Here is a 20,653-nt window from a genome sequence, read left to right as displayed (position 1 = left end):
CATACTTCTTAATTAATATTATAAATTTTGTTTTATATTATTTAAATTCACTTTTATTATTTTCAACTTGAAAATGTAGAGTTTAAGACTTTAGTTAGGGAAATGATATTTTGACAACAACATTTGACAACATTTTGACACTGGACACGTGTCAAAATGTGAGTGGTGCACGTGGAAAATAATTTTAAAAGCCGAGAATGACGTGACAATAGAATTGTGGGCAGATTTTTTTACTTTTGGGTTCATTTTCTCTTTTCAGATTTCGAATTTGAGGAAGCTTTGAGAGAGAACCGAGACCGCGAAACCTAGAGAGAAAGTCTCCTCTTCCCTCCACCCAGCCACCCATTGCCGCCAGAGTGCCGCCGTGTCAAAGGTGAAACCTAGAGAGTCTCCTCTTCCCTTCACCCAGTCACCCATTGTCGTCGGAGTGCCGTCGTTCGTAAGCGAAACCTACAGAGTCTCCTCTTCCCTCCACCCACCCACCCACCCATTGCCGCCGGAGTGGTGCCGTAGTGTCATCGTTCGTACGCGAAACCTAGAGTTTCCTCCCACCCACCCATTTTTGTTGTCCGTCGGAGTGCCGCCTGAGGATTTGGGTGATTGACAATGCAAAGAAAAGAACATTTATTACACAACTAAGTAATCCACTGAATTGGTGGACGACCACCATTAATGAGTTTTAAATTGACCATCATTGATGGCAATAAAAGTTTAAATTGACCATCATTTACGTTGAACATAATTTTCATGGTCCAGTAACAGAACTGGTACCAAAGGCAAAATAAGTGGGTACATTAGGTGAAGTTTTTGCACAGGAATGTAAACTATGAACATGAAACTCATTTTGGAGTGCCTAATTTGTTGGTCATCATTTTTTGCACTTGTAACTAATGTGGAGCCAATTTTTATACAATTTATGAAGAAATTGATGGCAAAGGAACCATATTTCCTAAAAGTCATGGTGCAGAAACAGAACTGGTACCAAAGGCAAAATAAGTGGGTATTTAAGGTGAAGTTTTTGCACAGCAAGGTCAACTATGAACATGAAACTCATTTTGGAGTGCCTAATTTCTTTGTCATAATTTTTTCAACTTAAAAGTGATGTGGAAATAATTATTATACAATTTATACGAAATTGGTGGCAAAGGAACCATATTTACTAAAAGTCATGGTCCAGGAATAGAACTGGTACCAAAGGCAAAATAAGTGGGTACTTTAGGTGAAGTTTTTGCACAACAAGGTCAACTATGAACATGAAACTCATTTTGGAATGCCTAATTTATTTGTCATCATTTTTTCAACTTAAAAGTGATGTGGAAATAATTATTATACAATTTATAAAGAAATTGGTGGCAAAGGAACCATATTTACTAAAAGTTACTTCGACGACAATGGTGGGTGGTGGAGGGAAGAGGAGACTCTGTAGGTTTCGCCTACGAACGGCGACACTCCGGTGACAATAGGTGGCTGGGTGGAGGGAAGAGAAGACTCTCTAGGTTTCGCCTTTGACACGGCGACACTATGGCGACAATGGGTGAAGGGAAGAGGGGACTCTCTCTCTAGGTTTCGCGCTCTTGGTTCTCTCTCGATGCTTTCTCAGATTCAAAATCTGAAAAGAAAAAATGAACCAAAAGTAAAAAAACTCTGCCCCCAATTCCATTACCACGTCATTCTCAGCTTTTAAAATTATTTTCCACGTGCACCACTCACATTTTGACACGTGACCCGTGTCAAAATGTTGTCAAATGTTGTCAAATGTTGTCAAATGTTGTTGTCAAAATATCATTTCCCCTTTAGTTAGATTGAAACAAAAAATTAAAAGTTAACAATTTTTTTTAAAATATACCACTAATATATTTACATTGTCATTGCTTAAGGATATAAATATATAGTAGACAAACATTGATTACATGGGTTTAGCAACACATATTAGACAAATATAGCAAAAAATATTATATGAGTCTAATAATATACACATTAGACAAGTTTATACATACATTGATTAGACGAGTATAACAAAAAATCATTAGACGACTCTAGCAATACACAATAAAGGAGTTTGTCCATACATCAATTAGATGAGTATAACAAAAAATAGTAGATGAGGTATTTCATACATTGATTAAACAACTATAAGCATACATTAATAAGATGAGTATAAAAAAAATACTAAACGAGTTTGTCGATGCACTAATTACACAAGTTTAACAATATACATTAAATGAATTTGTCAATACAATTACTAAACAAGTATAGCAAAAAATATTAGATTAATTATTCCACACATAGATTAGACGGGTCTAGGAGTATCCATTAGATGAGCCTAGTCATACAATAATTAAACAAGTCTAGTAATAAACACGAAATGAATTTTGCCATACTCTAATAGGATAAGTCTAGCAATATACATTGCACAAGTCTATGTCTCCATATGCAAATTATACGAGTTTATTAATACATATTGGACGAGTTTATCCATTTATTAGTTAAACAAGTCTTGTAATACAATTAAATGAGTATGTAAATACAATTATTAGAGGATTATGTCTATACGCTGATTAAACGATTCTAGTAACAAACACTAGATGAGTATGTCTATACACTAATGATGGCATATTCCCCAACTATAAGACCAGGAAACATGGAGAATATTTTTATTATTATATTATGGTTTGGTTGTTTGAGGATAAGGCATTTAATAATCTATACATGTGCATGTTTTATTATAATTTGTTTGGCTACCAAAGGGGTTAAATAAGGTTTATATATTGGTTTTTGCGTTATACATTAACTTTGGCATGTTGGCAGTGTGATGAAAGAGCTAGTCCTACATGCAAGGGCCTTATTTCGAACCCTGACTATAACACTTAAGGGATTATTTCCCATTTCACGTTGTTAGGCCTATTTGGTTTATGACTTGGGTTGGGGCTATTGGATTCGGTCTAGTTTGATTAGTCTGGTGTGGCAATGGTCTAGAACATTAAAAAGGGTTTTTCTTTCTTTCTTTCTTCTTTTCCTTACTTTAATTAGAAGCCTAAAATGGTGAGTTGAGTACATTTTTTTTTATTTTTGTAAGGTAGAGGGATCGTAGCCTCTTATAGGGCTTGTAAATATTAGGTTTAGTAAGGTATAAGGGAGGGGGAAAAAACCTAGATGCCATGAAGAGGGATTTGAGAGGAAGAGATTCATGATTTGGCAAAGCCAACGTTTATGGGTGGAAGTAGAGTAGAGCAAGTGATGGAGGACCATCTAGAAGACACATTAGACCTTCCACTAGAGCAATGGTAAAGAGAATGGAAGATGAAGATGAAACTCAAAGAACTCTACTTATGTGGAGGATTACTTATTAGTCTCTCTTTTCTCTTAAAAACTTTGTAAATGTGTACATATATCTTCCTTTTAGGCCTTGTATTTCGGTCGAGAACCTTGTTTAGTGTTGATTAAGTATCTTAGTGCAAGCTAGAGAATATTAGCACCACTTTTGGGCCTAGAGCTTGATTAACACCTTATTTGAGCTTATTTTAGGCCTTGAAGATTCATTTGGACTTGGAAGAGTGAAGAAACATCCCCTTTGGCCGACCACTTAAGGGAGAGGCTCCCATGCATCCCCCTTGGACGAAATGTGAAGAGAAAGGCTCTAATTCACTCCCCTTGGACAAAGGAGGCTTTTAGAACCTTTTGATATTCAAAGTACCTTGAAGATACATGAATGATTTTCTTTTCTAGAGGGTTCTCCTTCTCCTATAAAAGGAGAGCTCCTCCCATTGTAAAATGATATTAGAATTGAATATAGTAAAACTTTGCCAAATTGGTGTCTCACTTTCTCCAAGATCAAGTAGTTGTCTTCTTCTAAGACTCTTCCTAGCTCTCTCTTGCAAGGTTGGTTGAACCTCCTCCAAGAAACTATCCTCAAGCCACTCTTCATCAAGTACTTCCTTCATCAATTCAAGTCATCCTCAAATCTACTCTAGTGTTGACCATATGGGTCAATGTTTTGTCTTTGCCTTGGTGAGAAAGGGAGAAGCGTGTTCCACCTTTAGGAGAGAGTGGCCATGTGTCATGCTCTTAATGGAGAGGATTTCTCATAGGTAGTAGCCATGCGTCATTCTAGGAATAAAGAGGATTCTCCTATGTCAGTGGCCATATGCCCTCCTCCTAATGGAGAGGATTTTTACCTTGGTCTCCAAGCTAGTCAAGTTAAGATTTTTAGGCTTTTACTTCTACAATTTGGAGACACCTTAAGCATATAAATAGAGGTGTCTCCTCTCATGTAAATGAACCTTTGAATTAAGTATTATTATGTTACCAAATTTGTACCATTCTACTCAACTTGGGTCACCAAGGCTAGAGCACTCCTTCTAGATTTCCTCTAGCGACCCTTCCTTAAGAGTTGGCCTAATCTCTTTTAAGAGCATATAAACACTGTCATAGTCTTTCCCCTTGCTTGAGTCATATATCTTGGAGGAGGACCACCATCTCACCACATTAAACCCACCATCAAGCTTTCGTAACCACCAACCCATTTGAAAGCCTCCACCTTTCTTTAGTCATATAGCTTGGAGGAGCTTATTCCATCAATAATTAGACAAGTTTGTCTATACAAAAATTAGACGAGCTTATTAATACACAATAATTGAGTTTTTCCACTCATTAATTAGACAAGTCTTGCAATACACATTACACGAGTTTGAATATACACTTATTAGACGAGTCTAGCAATACACATTATACGAGTATGTTTGTATATTGATTAAACAAATCTAGAAATACATATTAGGTGAGTTTATCGATGTATTGATTAAAGAGTCTACCAATACACATCATACAAGTCTTTCCACACGCTGATTAGAAGAATATAGTAAAAAAATTACACAAGATTGTCCACACAATAATTAGATGAGTATAATAAAAAATATTAGACAAGACATTTCATATGTTCATTAGAGAGGTATAACAAAAATTATTAGACATGTTTGAGAATACATTAATTAGATGAGAAAAGCAAAAAAAAAAAAAATTAGACAAAATTGTCGATGGATTGATTAAACAAGTTTAGCAATACACATTAAACGAGTCATTCATATATTTATTATATAATTATAGCAATATACATTAGACAAGTTTTTTCACATACTATATTAATAAACATTGGACGAGTCTATTCATTTACTGCTTAGATGAATATTGCAATACACATTAGACAAGTTTGTTCATACAATTATTAGAGAAGTATAGCAAAAATCATTACACAAGTCTAACAATACACATTAGACGAGTCTGTCCATATATTGATTAGATGAGTATAACAAACAATATTAGATGAGTCATTTCATACATTATTAAATGAGTCTAAGAATACATATTGACGAGTATGTCCATATAATGATCAGACGAGTCTTACAACACACATTAGGCGAGTTTTTCCATACATTGATTATACTAGTCTAACAATATATGTTAGACGAGTTTGTTCATACACATATTAAGTTAATCTATTAACATAAATTAGATGACTCTATCCATTATATTATTAGGCAAATCTTGCAATATACATTACACAAGTTTATTTATATACTAATTAGACGAGTCTAATAATACACATTAAACGAATGTGTCAATATACTGATTAGACGAGTCTAACAACACCTATTAAACGAGTTTATCAATGTATTGATTATATGAATATAGTAATTCACGTTACATAAGTCTATTCATATACTAATTTATATTTTTAACGGGTTAAATTTATATATTTCTGCATATCCTTTATATTTTTAAAGAGTCTCCTATATTTTTGCACACACTTTAACCTTTATAATTTTACAAATTCTCCTATTTATTTTTTTATAGATATGTTATCTTTTAAACTTATAAATTATTTTTAAGATTGATTCTATTCAAAACTTAATTATAAACATAAAAATTTATATATTTTTTCAATCTCCAATTCTCTTTTAATAAACACACAAATCAACATTATCCCGTATATAAACACGAATTTAAAACTAGTATAAACAAAACAATCTGTACATTATTTACTTGGGGTATAATTTTTTATATTTATGTTATTAATATTTATTATAATAATTTTAAAACAGTAGTAAATATATGGAGAAGATTTTGGGTCTAAGGAAAAAAAACAATAAATTCTATTTTATTATGATGAAAACAAAATATAAAAATAAACTATTTGCTCATATTATTAATTTAGTTATAATTAAGATAAAAAACCATAATTTATAGTAAGAAAAATTTCATGTACAATTTGATATTTTTACATGTTAACTTTATTTGCACATATTTATAATATATATTCTTGTATTTAAGTATTTGAATTCTTTTCTAATGAAAATTTTACAAAAAAATATAAAAATTGTTAACTACAATTCCTATTACATATTGGTGTCCAGATTTGATTACAATTTTATGGATTTTCAAGTAAATTAAGAATCACAATAAATATGTCACTTATTCAAATAATTTCACTTTCTTAATAGATATTTTATTTTTATCTACTATGAAATACAACCATGTAATTTATTTGAGGATAAATTTGAAATAAAATCATTAGCATTTATTTTAAAAATTTAAAAATAAACTAATTTAGAAATTTTATCAAAGACAAAAATTACCTTCATTTTGTGTCAAGAGATATATGTTTATATGTCCATATTAGTATGTTTGATAGAATATCATCACAAAAGGATGAGAACTATGGAGTTTGTGTTCACAAACCATTATCTTCTACTAATTCTCACCACTTTCAGGTTATTCTCACCACATACGTAAAATATTAATATAGAGTTATTTTGATGGTCCAGATTCTCGCTGTATTCTTTTTCTAAATTGTTGGATAATTTAATAAACTTAAAAAAACAATGGTAGACATGTGTGTTTCATGGTTATTCTGTGATCACACTACTATGTTGGAGCACTTGTTTTGTTGTGACATGATATGGCACTTTCAACTCTCTAGTTACACCCTTCAGTCATAAGACTTCTTTCACTACATTTTTCATGTAATATACTTTTCACTACATTTTTCATGGTAATATACTCTTCTAAGTGACCTCATTAAAAAAGAAAAAGAAAAGATGTTTGCATATGAAATATCATTCATCTTATTGGATCACTCAACTTATGGTGAGAAGCTAGAATTGTGGATATGGATTTAAGGTTTGTCATCCCAAACTTATCAAGAATTTTTCTGAATCCCTAAATCATGTCATTTAGTGATATTAATCTTCAAAATCTTTCTTGTAGCTCTAAGATTCTTCGTATCGAATTCGCTATTCACTCAACTTTAACCTTTTCAGCCTCAAGCTTATTGTTGCTTGATATTTTAGAATATTATCAACATACAACAACAATACTATAGGAAATATCATACTAGTTATGTCCAAAATCAATACTATAAGTGAACTTATCAAATTGCTTGTTCTGTTGCCTTTGAGATTGTTCCATACCATAACAGTCAACAATATGCATCTCACTCTTTACAAAATTGTCCTATTGAATATTTCTGCTAGGAGTTCCTACAACAATCTTTTTCAGATTATATAATCCAAAAGTTGTTTTACTTTTACCATTCAAAAGTGATTTAATGAGAATTTATTAATTTATGAAGTTCAAAAGGAAGTCCATAATAGCGAGAAAAACCTTAATAGTAGAACATTAAACTGATTTTTTTTATAATAAGGAAATCCACCATAATTATGGACCATCTTTCATTTTCTTTCATGGTTTTCAGCACACCAAAAGTACTTTGTATCCATGTCCGTTTCAACATTTTGTAAAGATTACATTGTATAATTTCTGGATGGAGGGGAATCTTTAGTCCCAAATTCGATCACCGAACAAATAATTTCTAATGCCATGTTTTAATTTGGCACAATTACTCCAAGTTTAGGAGTAAAAGGAAAATTCCAATCTTCATGTCCTTTCAAGCTGCGCAGTACCTCCATCACATGGTGCCGGACTTGTCCACTGCTGGCGAACATAGCTACATCATGCTCCTAATCACTTACAGTTTGCCACCCCAAGCATCAACTTTCTTGCGTGTGCAATGGTAAGTTGTGAAAGCATCATATTAAAAAAATACAAAAAAAAGAAAAAGTTACAATTGAATTCAAAAGAAAAATCAGCCCGATGAGCCAAACAACCAGCCAACAAATTTTCACTTTTATATATATAAAAACAACAGATTAGTACAAGGACCCTATCACGACCCCGTTGTGTTCTGCCATCTCGAGGGCCAAGGAGGGCGAAGGCCATTCTAGCATTTCTCATGCTGCACAAGCAGCCGCCCAAGAATCGCAACATCCACAAGATTACAAAGGCTCTCATGGAGATGGTTTCCAATCAAATTGAAGATTATTAAAGCCATTTACTGCTCCTAGCCCACTAAGTAGTTGGGTTGACAAATCTTGCTGATTCATAACTTGCTCGCGAGCAAGAGATGCCAGTCCTCCCCTTCCATTCATTATGGAATTATGTCCCATTACAGGTCTCATTCCATTGCTCATACCCGATGGACCAAGACACATTGTGCCATAACCACCAACCCCAACACCTGAATTACTGTTCACAGCCCCATTACCCACAAGGCCACCGTTATTGTTGAGCCCTGAATTGTTACTCCCTTGTAGAATCCCGTTTACATTTTTCATGTCGTTTCCAAGAGAACCAGCCATTCCACCTGGGCCGTTCATCTGGGAGGACATCATCATTTCATGAATGATTTTCTGGACTGAGCTCTGGGCATCCGTCGTGTCAGCTTCAGCAGGGAGAGAACTCTGTTGTTGTTGCAAGGGAATATTGGCAGGTGAATTTGCCGCACCCATGTGGTTTCCAGAAGTTAATGCCGGATGAGATGTTTGTGGATTGTTAGATGAGGATGGTGTGGGTGATTGAAAAGGGGAGGCATTTGGCTGCGCTTGTGGAACATTACCAGACGAACCTGGGGATGGAATTTGAACCGAACTACCCCCATAAGGACTGCTTGCATTGTTCATTGAATTTTGTCTAGAATTCACAGAATTCTGGTGGAGAAGTCCAACAATGGTGCTTGTGGTGGTTGATGCAGATGCTGCATTGACAGAATTATTTACATTTGTCACACCATTGGTGGAAGTAATCTGCATCGCAGCAGTTTGCACAGAATTTTGATCACCATTTGAAGTATGGGGAACCATATGCGGGAGTGGCTGCTGAGGCTGTGACTGCTGCTGTAAATGATCTTCAGACTGTTGTGCCTGACTATGAAGTCCAGATGAACCGTTTGTTCTACGAGGAAATTTTGCTAAGCTGTCTGATAAAATGCAACAAAAATACGATTCTAAATTCAGTATTATTACAGTCAAACAACTGGCAACTATGCATTAAAAAACTTCCCGACGATTTCAAACTCAAATTTATCAAGTACCAAAACTTATGAAGAGTTTTTACACAGTTTCCCTAGTCCCAAACAACAAAAGAGAAGCATAATTTGTACATTGTTACTTTTATGGTGTTTGGTTAGAGAAAAACTGGAAAGGAGTACAGTGAAAAATAAGGATGCCAAAATACCTCCCCATTTTTTATGTCTTTTATATTTGGGGAATTGGAAGGGGAGGGAAAATGCTTTGAGCCAATAAACAGTTATGACTAATTTAACCTTGGTCGCTTGATGGATTTATTTGTTTACTACAAAGTATACTAGTAAACTATTTCATCCACCCCTAAATACAGTTTCTTCCCTTGGAACGAAACAAACACTATTATAGCAAAAATTGGTTTTGACCAATTGCTCTTACCATCTGCCAACCAGCATGTAATGACTTGAGAACTTCTATAAACACAAGACGCAGTTCGCCAATTAAATACCCAAGCATATTCCAAGAATGAGAAAAAGGAATTACACCATATGATGTTAGGATATATGGAAAATGTAACAATAGTATCTTCATTATATCTTTAGAATAATTTAGACTATCGTAGATTATCTTGTCAGATTGTTCTCATATTTCCTACTAAAAAATTATTTGTTTTTTTATTTAGCATGATGATCTAGTACATAAATAAGGGCCAGTGGTTTGGTTCTTCATCATATGTTAAGTCAAGAAATATCATTTTCTCTAGTCTCCCTTTCCTCCCTCTATACCTAAAATCCTATTATTTCAATATGGTATAATTGCAGTACCATCTTCAGAGACCTAGAATACTCTGCAGCTCAGTTTCTTAAAATCACTCATTTTTAATAAATAAATATACATTGTCTAAGCCTGATGATTTTAATCAGATGTGATTGGACCACAGTGGTCCATGTGATCTGGCTCATAATAGCTCGTGATAGCAGCACTATCCCCATGTGTTGTGTTGGACCAACATAACCAAAGTGGAGTGCTTTCCATGGCGAAAATTGTGTCTACCGTCAGTGTGCTACTATATTCACATGTCAAGACACATCCTTGTCAGGTGAAAGACAACCCTGAAATTCAGTGTAAGTTCATTGGTTATGGTGTGTGTGGGTGGTGGGGTGGTGGGGTGGGGGGGGTCAATTTGTACTTTCCAACCCTTATAACCTGTTTTGCTCATTCCTAACCTTGTCTCGTCACTTCTTTGAGCCCTAGTCTCTGTTCAGTGGTTCGACCTTGCTCATGCATAATACATCTAACTAATCTGACACCGTTCTCTGGCACCATCTCGGATATTATGTTATCCCTTGTGTTTCTGAAACATGAGCCTCTACTCTCAGATGCCATCTCAGGTAAATTTCTAAAGTTTTCCAGTACTTTCTTAGTGTTTCTGATCTTGCTCTGTTCTCTGAAATGCTTTGCTGTGTTGGTTTGGTTCTATTCGGTTCACTGTCTAACTGTTCTCATATTTTCTTTTACTTATTGCTCCACCTTGTCATTATGTTCAAGTACGGTCGTCACCTTGTCATTATGTTACAGTACATGCTCATTCTCACAGATCTTTCATGATTTCTCTGTTCTCTATAACGAACATATGAATGTCTATAATTTCCAGGTTTTATGTGCACATATGAAATTATGAATTGATTAACTCGCATATAAAATTTCACAATAGCTCAACCTACTACAGCTATTTATAAGATCCAGAATTGATAAATATGATCAAGCATCAAACTCAATCCCAGGTGCAGCCTAGTCACTTGCCAGTTTTAGTTACAAAATGCATTTTGGACCCAATTTTTCACAAATACAATCTGCCCTTCCAAGCATGACTGACCTGAGACACTGGCCTGCATCAAGCTCAATCCCAGGTGCAGTGCACCTGCAAGGTTTTTGTTCCAAAATGAAATTTGACCCCAATTTTTTCACAAATGCAATCTGCCCTAATAAATGTGATTGACCTTAGCACTAGCCTCGTCTCCATCCCAAACCATTTAATGTTTGTCAGGATTTCTTTAGCAGTATCAATCCTTCCATTTTGTTCACAATGTTTTGTATAGAGATGAATTGGCTAGGATTTATACTGCAAACCTTCCATTTGATGCAAAGACTAAAAGAATTTGGAAGTTTAAAAGAGAGACCGCATTGACAGAATCTGAACATATTTTTTGCAACTGATAACGATTCTTGTTGCGATCTGAGAACAGGACAGTTTGTATACTAGTTTGTCTGCAAACTTTACAACAGTAACTGACAATTGTTGAGGGCCCAATCGTACAATAGGACAGATAAGATGACTGGCTAACACAATACTTACACTAATGGTGATTTCTCTGATCTCACTAATGGATTCCCTCCTTGTAATGAAATATTCCACCCAACTCTCTACGATTACAATCATATTTTTGGCACAACCATATTATATTTAAAAGGTTTATTTTATAAGTTTAAAGCATAGCAAACTTATACCTTTTAGTCTGCGGAGCATTACAAAATATGAAAAATATCCAAAAATTGTTTTAGAATAGCTTATGAGTATATTAGATTTCTCAAGATTTGATTCTATATTCCGGATATTTCATTATTTGTTTCCTCATTGACTATTGGTATAAATAAGGTTAGTGCTTTATATTCTTAATACTATCACATGATGACATCAATAATTCACACTACATGAATAAACAAACAAAAAATCCAAATAATGATCATAATGGACTGAGATGAACTGACAAGCGACACTTCCATGTCACAGAAAATGAAAGTGATCACTCTCCTCCCCTCTTACATTAGTTATGTTACCCTGTCATTTGCGAGAATTGGAACCTTTTGACAAGGTGATCACTCTCCTCCCCTCTTTTATAGGAAGAAACATGCCTTATTTCTTTTACCAGCTACCATAACTAATGTAACAAACTCATTAACAAAAACTAAAATTATGCTAAGACATAACAACACTAACAGACACCTAACGATAATCCTTACTTAAGTATTCACCTTGTCCTCAAGATGAAGGGCGATGCCAGCTGCTGCTAAAAGTCCATATCAGTATTCAGGTTGGTTCAAGCATAATCACCAAGCCAACAAAACTGTAGCCAAAAATTCATTTTCGAATGTTCCTACGATGAATGCAAATATGGATCAAACACACAAATCATAGAAAATCACTGCCATCCCTTCAGAGTCATTGTTCTTCTTGGTCCGTGAACTTAGAAAAAGAACCTTCTGTTTTTTCTTGTCCTTCATCACTAAGGTCCATTCCTTTGACTCACTTTGTCGGGTTTGACACATGAGTAAAACACCTCTGGGTGTTTGGTGATAATAAACTTCAGTGCTAGTGGCATGGTCCATTACGTCAAAAAGTAACCAACTACTTATAATTACAAGCATGCCCTTGTCTGCACCCCCTTGCCAGCAGCATTTCCAATATGGGGTAGGGGATCTACACCCATCTTCTCTGACTCTAGCATAATTCTGACAAACGTATTAGCACCAAGGTGTAGCAGTTCTCCTGATAGCGCTTCACCAACACAAGAACCCAAGCTGATACTAGCCCTGATGACATCTTTTAATCATTTTTATGAACAGATCCCTATAGCTCTCCAAGGAATATCTTCCTTCATAACAGTGCCTAATTTGCAGAAATTTGAAGGTTTTAATATCCCCAATGCCAAAGGCTTCAATTCTCTTGCAAATTACAAGATGATCTCTCTTTTCCCTCCCTTTATTCTTTAACCCACTAGCTCACGGGTGCAATTGACTAACTCCTCAATAACAATTACTTGATAACTATTACTAACAAACACCTAAAAAAAGATAAAAACCTTGGGAGAGCCCAAAACCTTGTAAACCCCACATTAGAATCGCATACTACCAATGTGGATTTCATGTCTCATCCAACAATTTGGAACAGATATCCCAACACTGTTTGCAGTCTCCCGTCTCAGCACAGCTTGGCTATGCACTAGCCTTTTGGGGGTGAACACGGCAATGCTGGAATCACCACTGGCTCCTCTCTTTGGCGGCTAAGACACATGCAAGAAGGTTTTATACCAAGGGATAAGAACCTTGGGAGAGTCACACCAAAAAAGCTAGGTTATGTAATTGGAGGCCCAAAGCCTTGTTCAATATCCTTCACTAGAAACCCATATTTTTAATGTGGGCCCGTACCTTCAAATTGGATCCTAACAGTTTGCCAGTATACTTTATATTTTTAATTTGGATTAACATGGTTATCATAGAGACATGATGACATCTGACAGTTAGGAATATTTTGCTTAGTCTGGATAATAATTATGAAACCTGTACTTTTGTAATAATAGTTGAGACTAACCTGAATTTCTTTAGCCAGAAACCATAGGAAGTAAATAAATAATTTAGCCCAACATAAACTATAAAGGTGTATGCAATGAGGATTTCCACATCTATATGAAGCCCATTGTTCAATTAGAAAACGGAACGTTGCAGCAACATATATGGATGAGATAGCTGGGGCTTTTGATAAAACATGACACTATTTCATAACCATACTAATATCCATGCTCACAAATGTATTTCAAACCAGTAAAAAGATCATTAACTTACCCATGGGTCCAGTTCGTGTTTCTCTGCTATAATCTATCAGGTCTTTCATACTATTTACCACTTCTGATATCTGCAACATGAGAGAAAGGAAGCTTTGTCAACTTAACTCGGGAGACCCTATACTCAAAAAAATTCACTTGAGAACATATTTCATTAAGCTCGTGATTCCATAATTTTCCCAATAACTTTTTATTTACTTATCCATGAAAAATCTAAAAAATAAAACTCTCTTTAGGTAAAATTTAAGTAATCAAAGGGAAACTTTCATAACCACTCCTGAGAATTGCCAAGAAAATATTAAACATAAGAAATAAAAATCTACAGTTGTCAATCTTTTCATATGCAGCAGTTTAAATCACAATAGGATTCAACTTTCAATATTAAAGGACACATCTCAACAAGTAGAACATTACCTGAAGGCACCGCACATATCTCTTTGTATATCCTAGATCATTGACCAATGGAACTTCCAAAGCTTTTGCCAACTGACGGGCTGATGCAACAAACCTGGTAAAGCATTAAAGCAATACATAAATTAAGGAAAACGAACAGAGATTATTAAATCAAGTGAACTTATTTTTGTTAGACCACAAGTCGATCAAGGAAAAGGCATATCCGATACATCCCTAAAAGCCTAAATATGATGAGAGCTTACTTACACATGCAAATTTCTTAATACCAATACCAAAGTTTAGAAGTCACATAAAAACCGAGGAACAAATTTTCTTTCAAAATCAAAACAAATGTCTGACTGTAGCACAAGATAGTTAAAATCAAGATTAATGTAAAGATTGTAAAGGACTCAAAATCCTAAATTGTGGGATAGATTTTACTTTCTACAAAAATTTGATACACACACACACACATATATATATACCTATGAAAATAACATAAATAATTAAAACAAAATTGATCACTTTGTCATTACTTCTGCAAACTTCATCTTATAAATGACTCAAATTAGAACAAAATCAAGGGATCTTCATTAGTTCTATCTCCTTCATGAAGAAAAACCGTGCCAATGCCATGAGTCATTGACTGTGATTGCTTTTTGGTGACCAACGAGATGCAAAAGCAAAATCGTGCCAGTGGCATGACTTGTAACTACAGTTGCTTTCCAACAAACAAGGAGATGTGGAAGCAAAACTGTGCCAGTGTCGTCAGACTGAGTGCAAATCAATTCCCTTGAACAAGGAGATATGGAAGAAAAACCATACTGATGCCATGAGTCCTCGAGTTTGACCGGTTTCTGAATTTCTTACGAAGAAACTTTATGTAGAAAAACATTGTGTCCTTATATTTCAATTGGGTTTGGGTTTTACCTAGAAGTTGAACATGCTTTTGGAAGTGAGCGAACAAGGAGATGTGGAAGAAAAGCCATACCACTGGAATGAGTCCATGAGTGCGAGCAGTTTCTGAATTTCTTAAGAAACTTTATGTAGAAAAACATTGTGTCCTCATATTTCAGTTGGGTTTGAGTTTGAATTGAAAACTGAGACCCGAAAAGTTGAACAAGCTTATGGAAGTGTGGCATAAGATAAACAACGAAAGCTCAGATCTGAACAATTCCCTGATTTGCTCAACAATCCCATAATTTTACTGTACTACGATCACACACAATTTGAATCAGAAGTGCTATACAAGACTGTAGAATTGGACAATTTCACAATGTAAAACACAATCACTAACATTGGTGTAGCAATTCCTAAGTTCTTGTAGTCTAAGACAAATGCACCGGCTGGAACCACATGAGAAACTTTAAGGATAGATATTTGCTATGGACATGGAAAAGACAAATGTTTCCCGCTTCTCCCATTAAATATATGTATTAATCAAGGATAGGTAGACTTTAAATAAGCCAGGACATTTGTTCTCTTATTATACCAAAAAATAAAAAATAAGATTTTATTAGAAGCCACTATGAACACATTCAGTATAAGATTCACATAAAAGATGCCGTAACAATTCAGGAAATCAAGATGCAGAAACTTACCACTTAAGAAACAAATAATTACAAGTTTCAAGAGCAGGAACAACTTAGCAAGTATATATAACAACTTCATGATTAGATAATGAATAAAATACTGAAGCTCAGACCTAAGCAGAAAGAACATAAAGGAAAAGCAGACTCACATATTGCAATTACTTTGTAACTCTGGAACCGATAAATTGGGTGTCGCATTTTGAGTAATTGCCTGGTATTTTTGAGCAACTGCTCCAAGCTGACTAATCTGCATACAACAATAGAATACATATAAGAATAAATAAACATCGTGTACAACACTTGGTCACTGTCTTTGAAACCAATAATCAAAATATATAAGTCTGCTTAATCTGAATTCTCCTTAATCTGAACAATACATATCACAAACATATAAAGTCTCTCTAAATTCTAAGCCTAAAATATCAGTTAACCATCATAACAAACGTCTTGTATTCATATATTGATACATCATCAGGATATAAAGTCTCTCTACAATTAATATTTTATCAAAAACCTGAGGTATTAACAGTCTTCTAGGAATGAGCTCTTCATGTCGCCGAGCACAAAATTCCCAAGAGCATATCTGAAAAGGAAATAACAAACAAAATGTCAACTATTTTTTGAAATACAGAAAATATCACTAATAATGTATGCTGAATTTAAGTTAAAAGCTAAAGGTAATTCTAAGAAAATATCAATAATAATATCTACTTACTTTTAGTTAAAATCTAAAGGTAATTCTAAGAAAATATCAACAATAATGTGTGATGACTTGTAGTTAAAATATAAAGGCAATTCTTCTTATTCACAACCTTCAGGTCTGGAGAAAAAACTATTCGAAGCTGACCATCACGAACAACACGAAGTTGCTCAAAAACACTTTCTTGTATTGCTTTTGCATAATCTAGGACAATCTGTCCAGAGGAATTATGGTATTCTCGAGGCATGTCAACATAAAGGAGCTCTTCCAGAGTACCACTTTCATACTTTATTTTGAAAAGCCTAGGCAGAACCTCTGCAGTCGCTTCTGAAAACACATAAAAACTTCAGAAAGGGGATAATGAAGTATAATCATATTTGTAAACATTTGAAATGCTCAAAAATTCAAAATCACTAGCGGTAAGATAGTAGCTGACCAAAACATAATGGGACCGAGTTAAACTGAAAAATTAAAATAACAACTTACCAAACCCACGGCCAGGTTTGCGATTACATATTTCACAGTGCCATACATCCTGAAAAAATTTAAAAATCAATGTTAGCTAAAACTAACGCTTAGCTTCATAAACTTAACATGGTTGCACTTGATTCTCGTGTTCAAGATAATAGTAGCTTGACACATAATAATATGGCAATCACAACTATAAAATCAAGATGCAAATATAGGAAAATAGTAGAATGGAGAATGGACTACAGACATTATTGAATAATCAAGAGACTAACTTAGATGAAGTTATCCAGGCATCAGAAATAGTTTATAAGGTTTTCTCTTGCAGCAGACCTGAGGGAAAACTCCAGTAGTTTGTCTGCCACTTCCATACATGGAAACACACCACTTCTTTTTGGCATTCGGAGCAAAATACTCAGCAACAAATTTCCTCCAGAATTCAATGTTATTATCCTGCATAGTAAATGCATCATTAATAAGACATAAGATATAGATATTTAGAGAAAACACAATATCAAGAATAATCTCACTTCAGGTCTATGCTGTTGCTGATACATGTAATGGGTCAGCCGCCTAGCACACATTCCAGGTTCATAAGGTGGCTTCACAGGAGACCGCATATTCTGCTGTTGAAACTGCTGTGGTAGATGGGGTCGTTGTTGAGGCATTGCCTTCAAGAGTTGTTGTTGTTGCTGTTGCTGCTGCTGATGTTGTTGATATTGCAAAAGTCTCTGCTGCTGTAAAAGATGATTCATGTGAGCAGCAGCAGCCTGAGAGGATTGCCTTGACATGTGGAGAAGTTGTTGTTGCTGCTGTTGCTGCTGTTGTTGCTGCTGATGCAAAAACTGCTGATCAGTATGTTGAGGCTCCATTTTTACTGCTGCCATGTTTCTCATTGTTTGAAGCTGTTGAGGTTCCAACTTCACCTGAGCAAGATTCCTTGAAGGCAAATGCTGCTGCTGCTGCCCAAACTGGTCGTTGTTTACCTGTGGCTCCAACTTAACCGATCCAACACCACCCATTCCACCACGAATTGACTGAAAATGCTGTTGTTGCTGCTGAGCGTTCAGAGGAGCAGAGAACTGTTGCATTGATGGTTGACTATGCTGAAAACTCTGAAGTTCGAGTTGCTGGGAATGCTGTTGATCTGACATCATCTGATTACCAGAAGCATTTGAAAATTGTTGACTCTGACCTTGACCAGATGAACCCGGGTTACCCAAATTCGATTGCAAAGTATTGCCAAAATTGATTCCACTGCCAACACCAGACAGCGGATCCGATTCCGCCCCAACATCAACCCCTCCACCGCGCTGGCTGTTCCCATGGCCAGCTAGTCCAGAATTCGGAATTCCATTCGGAAAAGACTGATTCAATAAGGAAGTTACATTAGACATATTACCTATCATGTTCATGTTGTTAAACTGGTTTCGCTGCGCAACCAGCGAAGGGAACGAAGTTTGTGAAGGCACAGGGCCACCTTGACCCCCCAACATTCCGGAATTCGATCTCAAAAGTGACGGCACAGACTGGGCACCAAGAGGCGTAGGGGGGCCAGGAGGAACCATTCTCTTCACTGTCACTGCCCTTTCAAAACCTAAGCCCAATAATTACCACAGTCAAACCCTCTAACACTCAAACCACACAACGTTTCATTTCAACCCAAAGTCCAAGCCCTTGCTGCGCTTCCGAAACAAACTCAAACATTGAAATGTGCACACTCCAAACACCTTCCGCATGAGTCTGCACAATACACCAATTTTCAGATCCAAATCATCACCAACAGTCAGCAAAACACCACCGGGTAACAATTAGCATAAATAAACAAAGTAATATAATAAATCACACTAAATACCGAAATCCTTAAAAAAAATGTCAAATTAGAGCTTCTCCCTCAACCAAGTCGTAATTGAAAAGGAATGATATCAACAAATAAAAGAAATTTAACTTAATTTAATCAAACTAAAATGCGCGGTTGAATTTAAAAGAAAAAAAAAACCTAAAAGAACAGAAAACAGCAGCAAAATAAAAAGGGGTCGATCGAGCCCTAGGTGAAGCGAATCAACGATCCACGACTCGGAAGAAAGAAGGTGAGTTGGACTCAGAAGAACCTACCGAGTTGAAACCGAAGAGAAAACAGTTCTGAGAGGAAAAAAATGAGAACGGAATGGAAAAGGAATTTGAATTGTGCCGAAAAATATGAAGAGTTGAGTTGAGTTCAGCTGAGTATAGCCGAGTAGAGCTGAGTTGAGTTGAGTTGAGTTGAGTTGGTCCTTTCTTTCTAGGGTTTCTCCTTCCTCTTCTTGTTCTTGTTCAGTGAAGGGCCCTACTCTGTTCTCCAGCTTAGGTCCTTTTTAGAGAGAGAAAGTAGAGAGAGAATGGTGTGTTGCTGCGGACGTCAAGATTGTATTCGATCTGATTGAATTTTTCTTCTCTCTCTTTCCTTTTTCTTTCTTTCTTTCGTTTTCTGTTTCTTTCTTCTTTATAATATTTAGTTCGAGCACACTCAAGTCAAATCTTATTCTTCCATTTGGCTTCTCTCTTTCTCTGTTTTCTACATGAACCTTGCTTTGCCGTCCATCCTCACCTCATCTCGGCCGTTCATTACCATATGTTTTTCAGTTTATATATTCATTATAAAAATACTATATTTAAAAAAATTATGAAAAATAAAAGTTTGATTGAAGATCTTTTTATATCTTCAAATTTTAGCTTAAGTTTTATTTTACCTTAAATTTAAAAGTCATATTTTATCTCAGTTTAAAATAGTTTGTTTTTAAAGTCTAACTGAATACAGATTTTGAAAGTATTTACATAAATAAATGTTAAGCTCAATAATCATTTATATCTTTAATATATTATTATTATTATTATTATTATTATTATTATTATTATTATTATTATTATTCATATGTTTAACTTTAAAATTAAAAGATCTAAGAACCTATATATATTAACACTTTCACCATAATTCTAAAAGGGAAGTTCTAAAAACTTATATATTAGTTCTTTAACGGACTAATCTTCGCTGCATTTAATGTTTAATGTTATATTTTGTTTATTATACTTATTACCTTTTTATATTTTTTATAATCTAAGCACTACAATGTCATTTGCAGATAGAATATTGTTTAATTCGTGCATAGTTAGCGTAGAGTTATTTTCCTATTAATATCTAAAACTTGGTTTATAAAGTTTAAAGGTTTTTCGATAATTTTCAAAAGATATTTATTATTTTGGTAAAAATATCAATAGTTTGAGGTTTTTATTTGAAAGCTTCAAAATATATTTTAGATTTAAATCTTTCATAATTTTATATCATAATTTCTCGTTTTCTTTGAAAATGTATGGATGTAGTTTCTTCCTATCAAGATTTTTCATATAAAACATTTGTAATAGGAATTATTGATTCTTTTAGTATCCGAACTCTTTTGGAGTCCTTTCCTACTAAATTTAAGAGATTGTCTCTCATATTTACACTTGACACTAGTGTATATAGACTTATTGTTTCAGACACAGCAAACA

General features: G+C 34.8%; 1 protein-coding gene across 1 annotated transcript; it reads right to left on the bottom strand.

The window, feature by feature from the left end:
• Window positions 1–8,073: 8,073 nt before the first annotated feature.
• LOC108337985 (transcriptional corepressor SEUSS) lies at window positions 8,074–19,619 on the bottom strand. The gene is made up of 10 exons (XM_052866673.1): window positions 19,244–19,619; window positions 17,659–18,871; window positions 17,462–17,581; window positions 17,147–17,195; window positions 16,773–16,987; window positions 16,475–16,543; window positions 16,110–16,207; window positions 14,390–14,483; window positions 13,977–14,046; window positions 8,074–9,310 (listed from the first exon to the last, which is right to left on the bottom strand). Exons 2-10 carry the CDS (start codon window positions 18,694–18,696, stop codon window positions 8,343–8,345), a joined length of 2,721 nt encoding a protein of 906 aa, XP_052722633.1. The 5' UTR covers window positions 18,697–18,871; window positions 19,244–19,619; the 3' UTR covers window positions 8,074–8,342.
• Window positions 19,620–20,653: the final 1,034 nt, after the last annotated feature.

Source organism: Vigna angularis, chromosome 7 (genome assembly GCF_016808095.1).
Source record: "Vigna angularis cultivar LongXiaoDou No.4 chromosome 7, ASM1680809v1, whole genome shotgun sequence".
NCBI lineage: Eukaryota > Viridiplantae > Streptophyta > Magnoliopsida > Fabales > Fabaceae > Vigna > Vigna angularis.
This window is presented reverse-complemented; position numbering and strand designations above follow the sequence as displayed.

Coding starts and splice junctions, on each gene's coding strand:
- LOC108337985 (XM_052866673.1), bottom strand. CDS start 18,696: ATGGTTCCTCCTGGCCCCCCTACGCCTCTTGGTGCCCAGTCTGTGCCG. Junction 17,582..17,658: donor AGCAACAGCATAGACCTGAA/GTGAGATTATTC, acceptor TTTACTATGCAG/GATAATAACATTGAATTCTG. Junction 16,208..16,474: donor GAAGACTGTTAATACCTCAG/GTTTTTGATAAA, acceptor TGTTGTATGCAG/ATTAGTCAGCTTGGAGCAGT.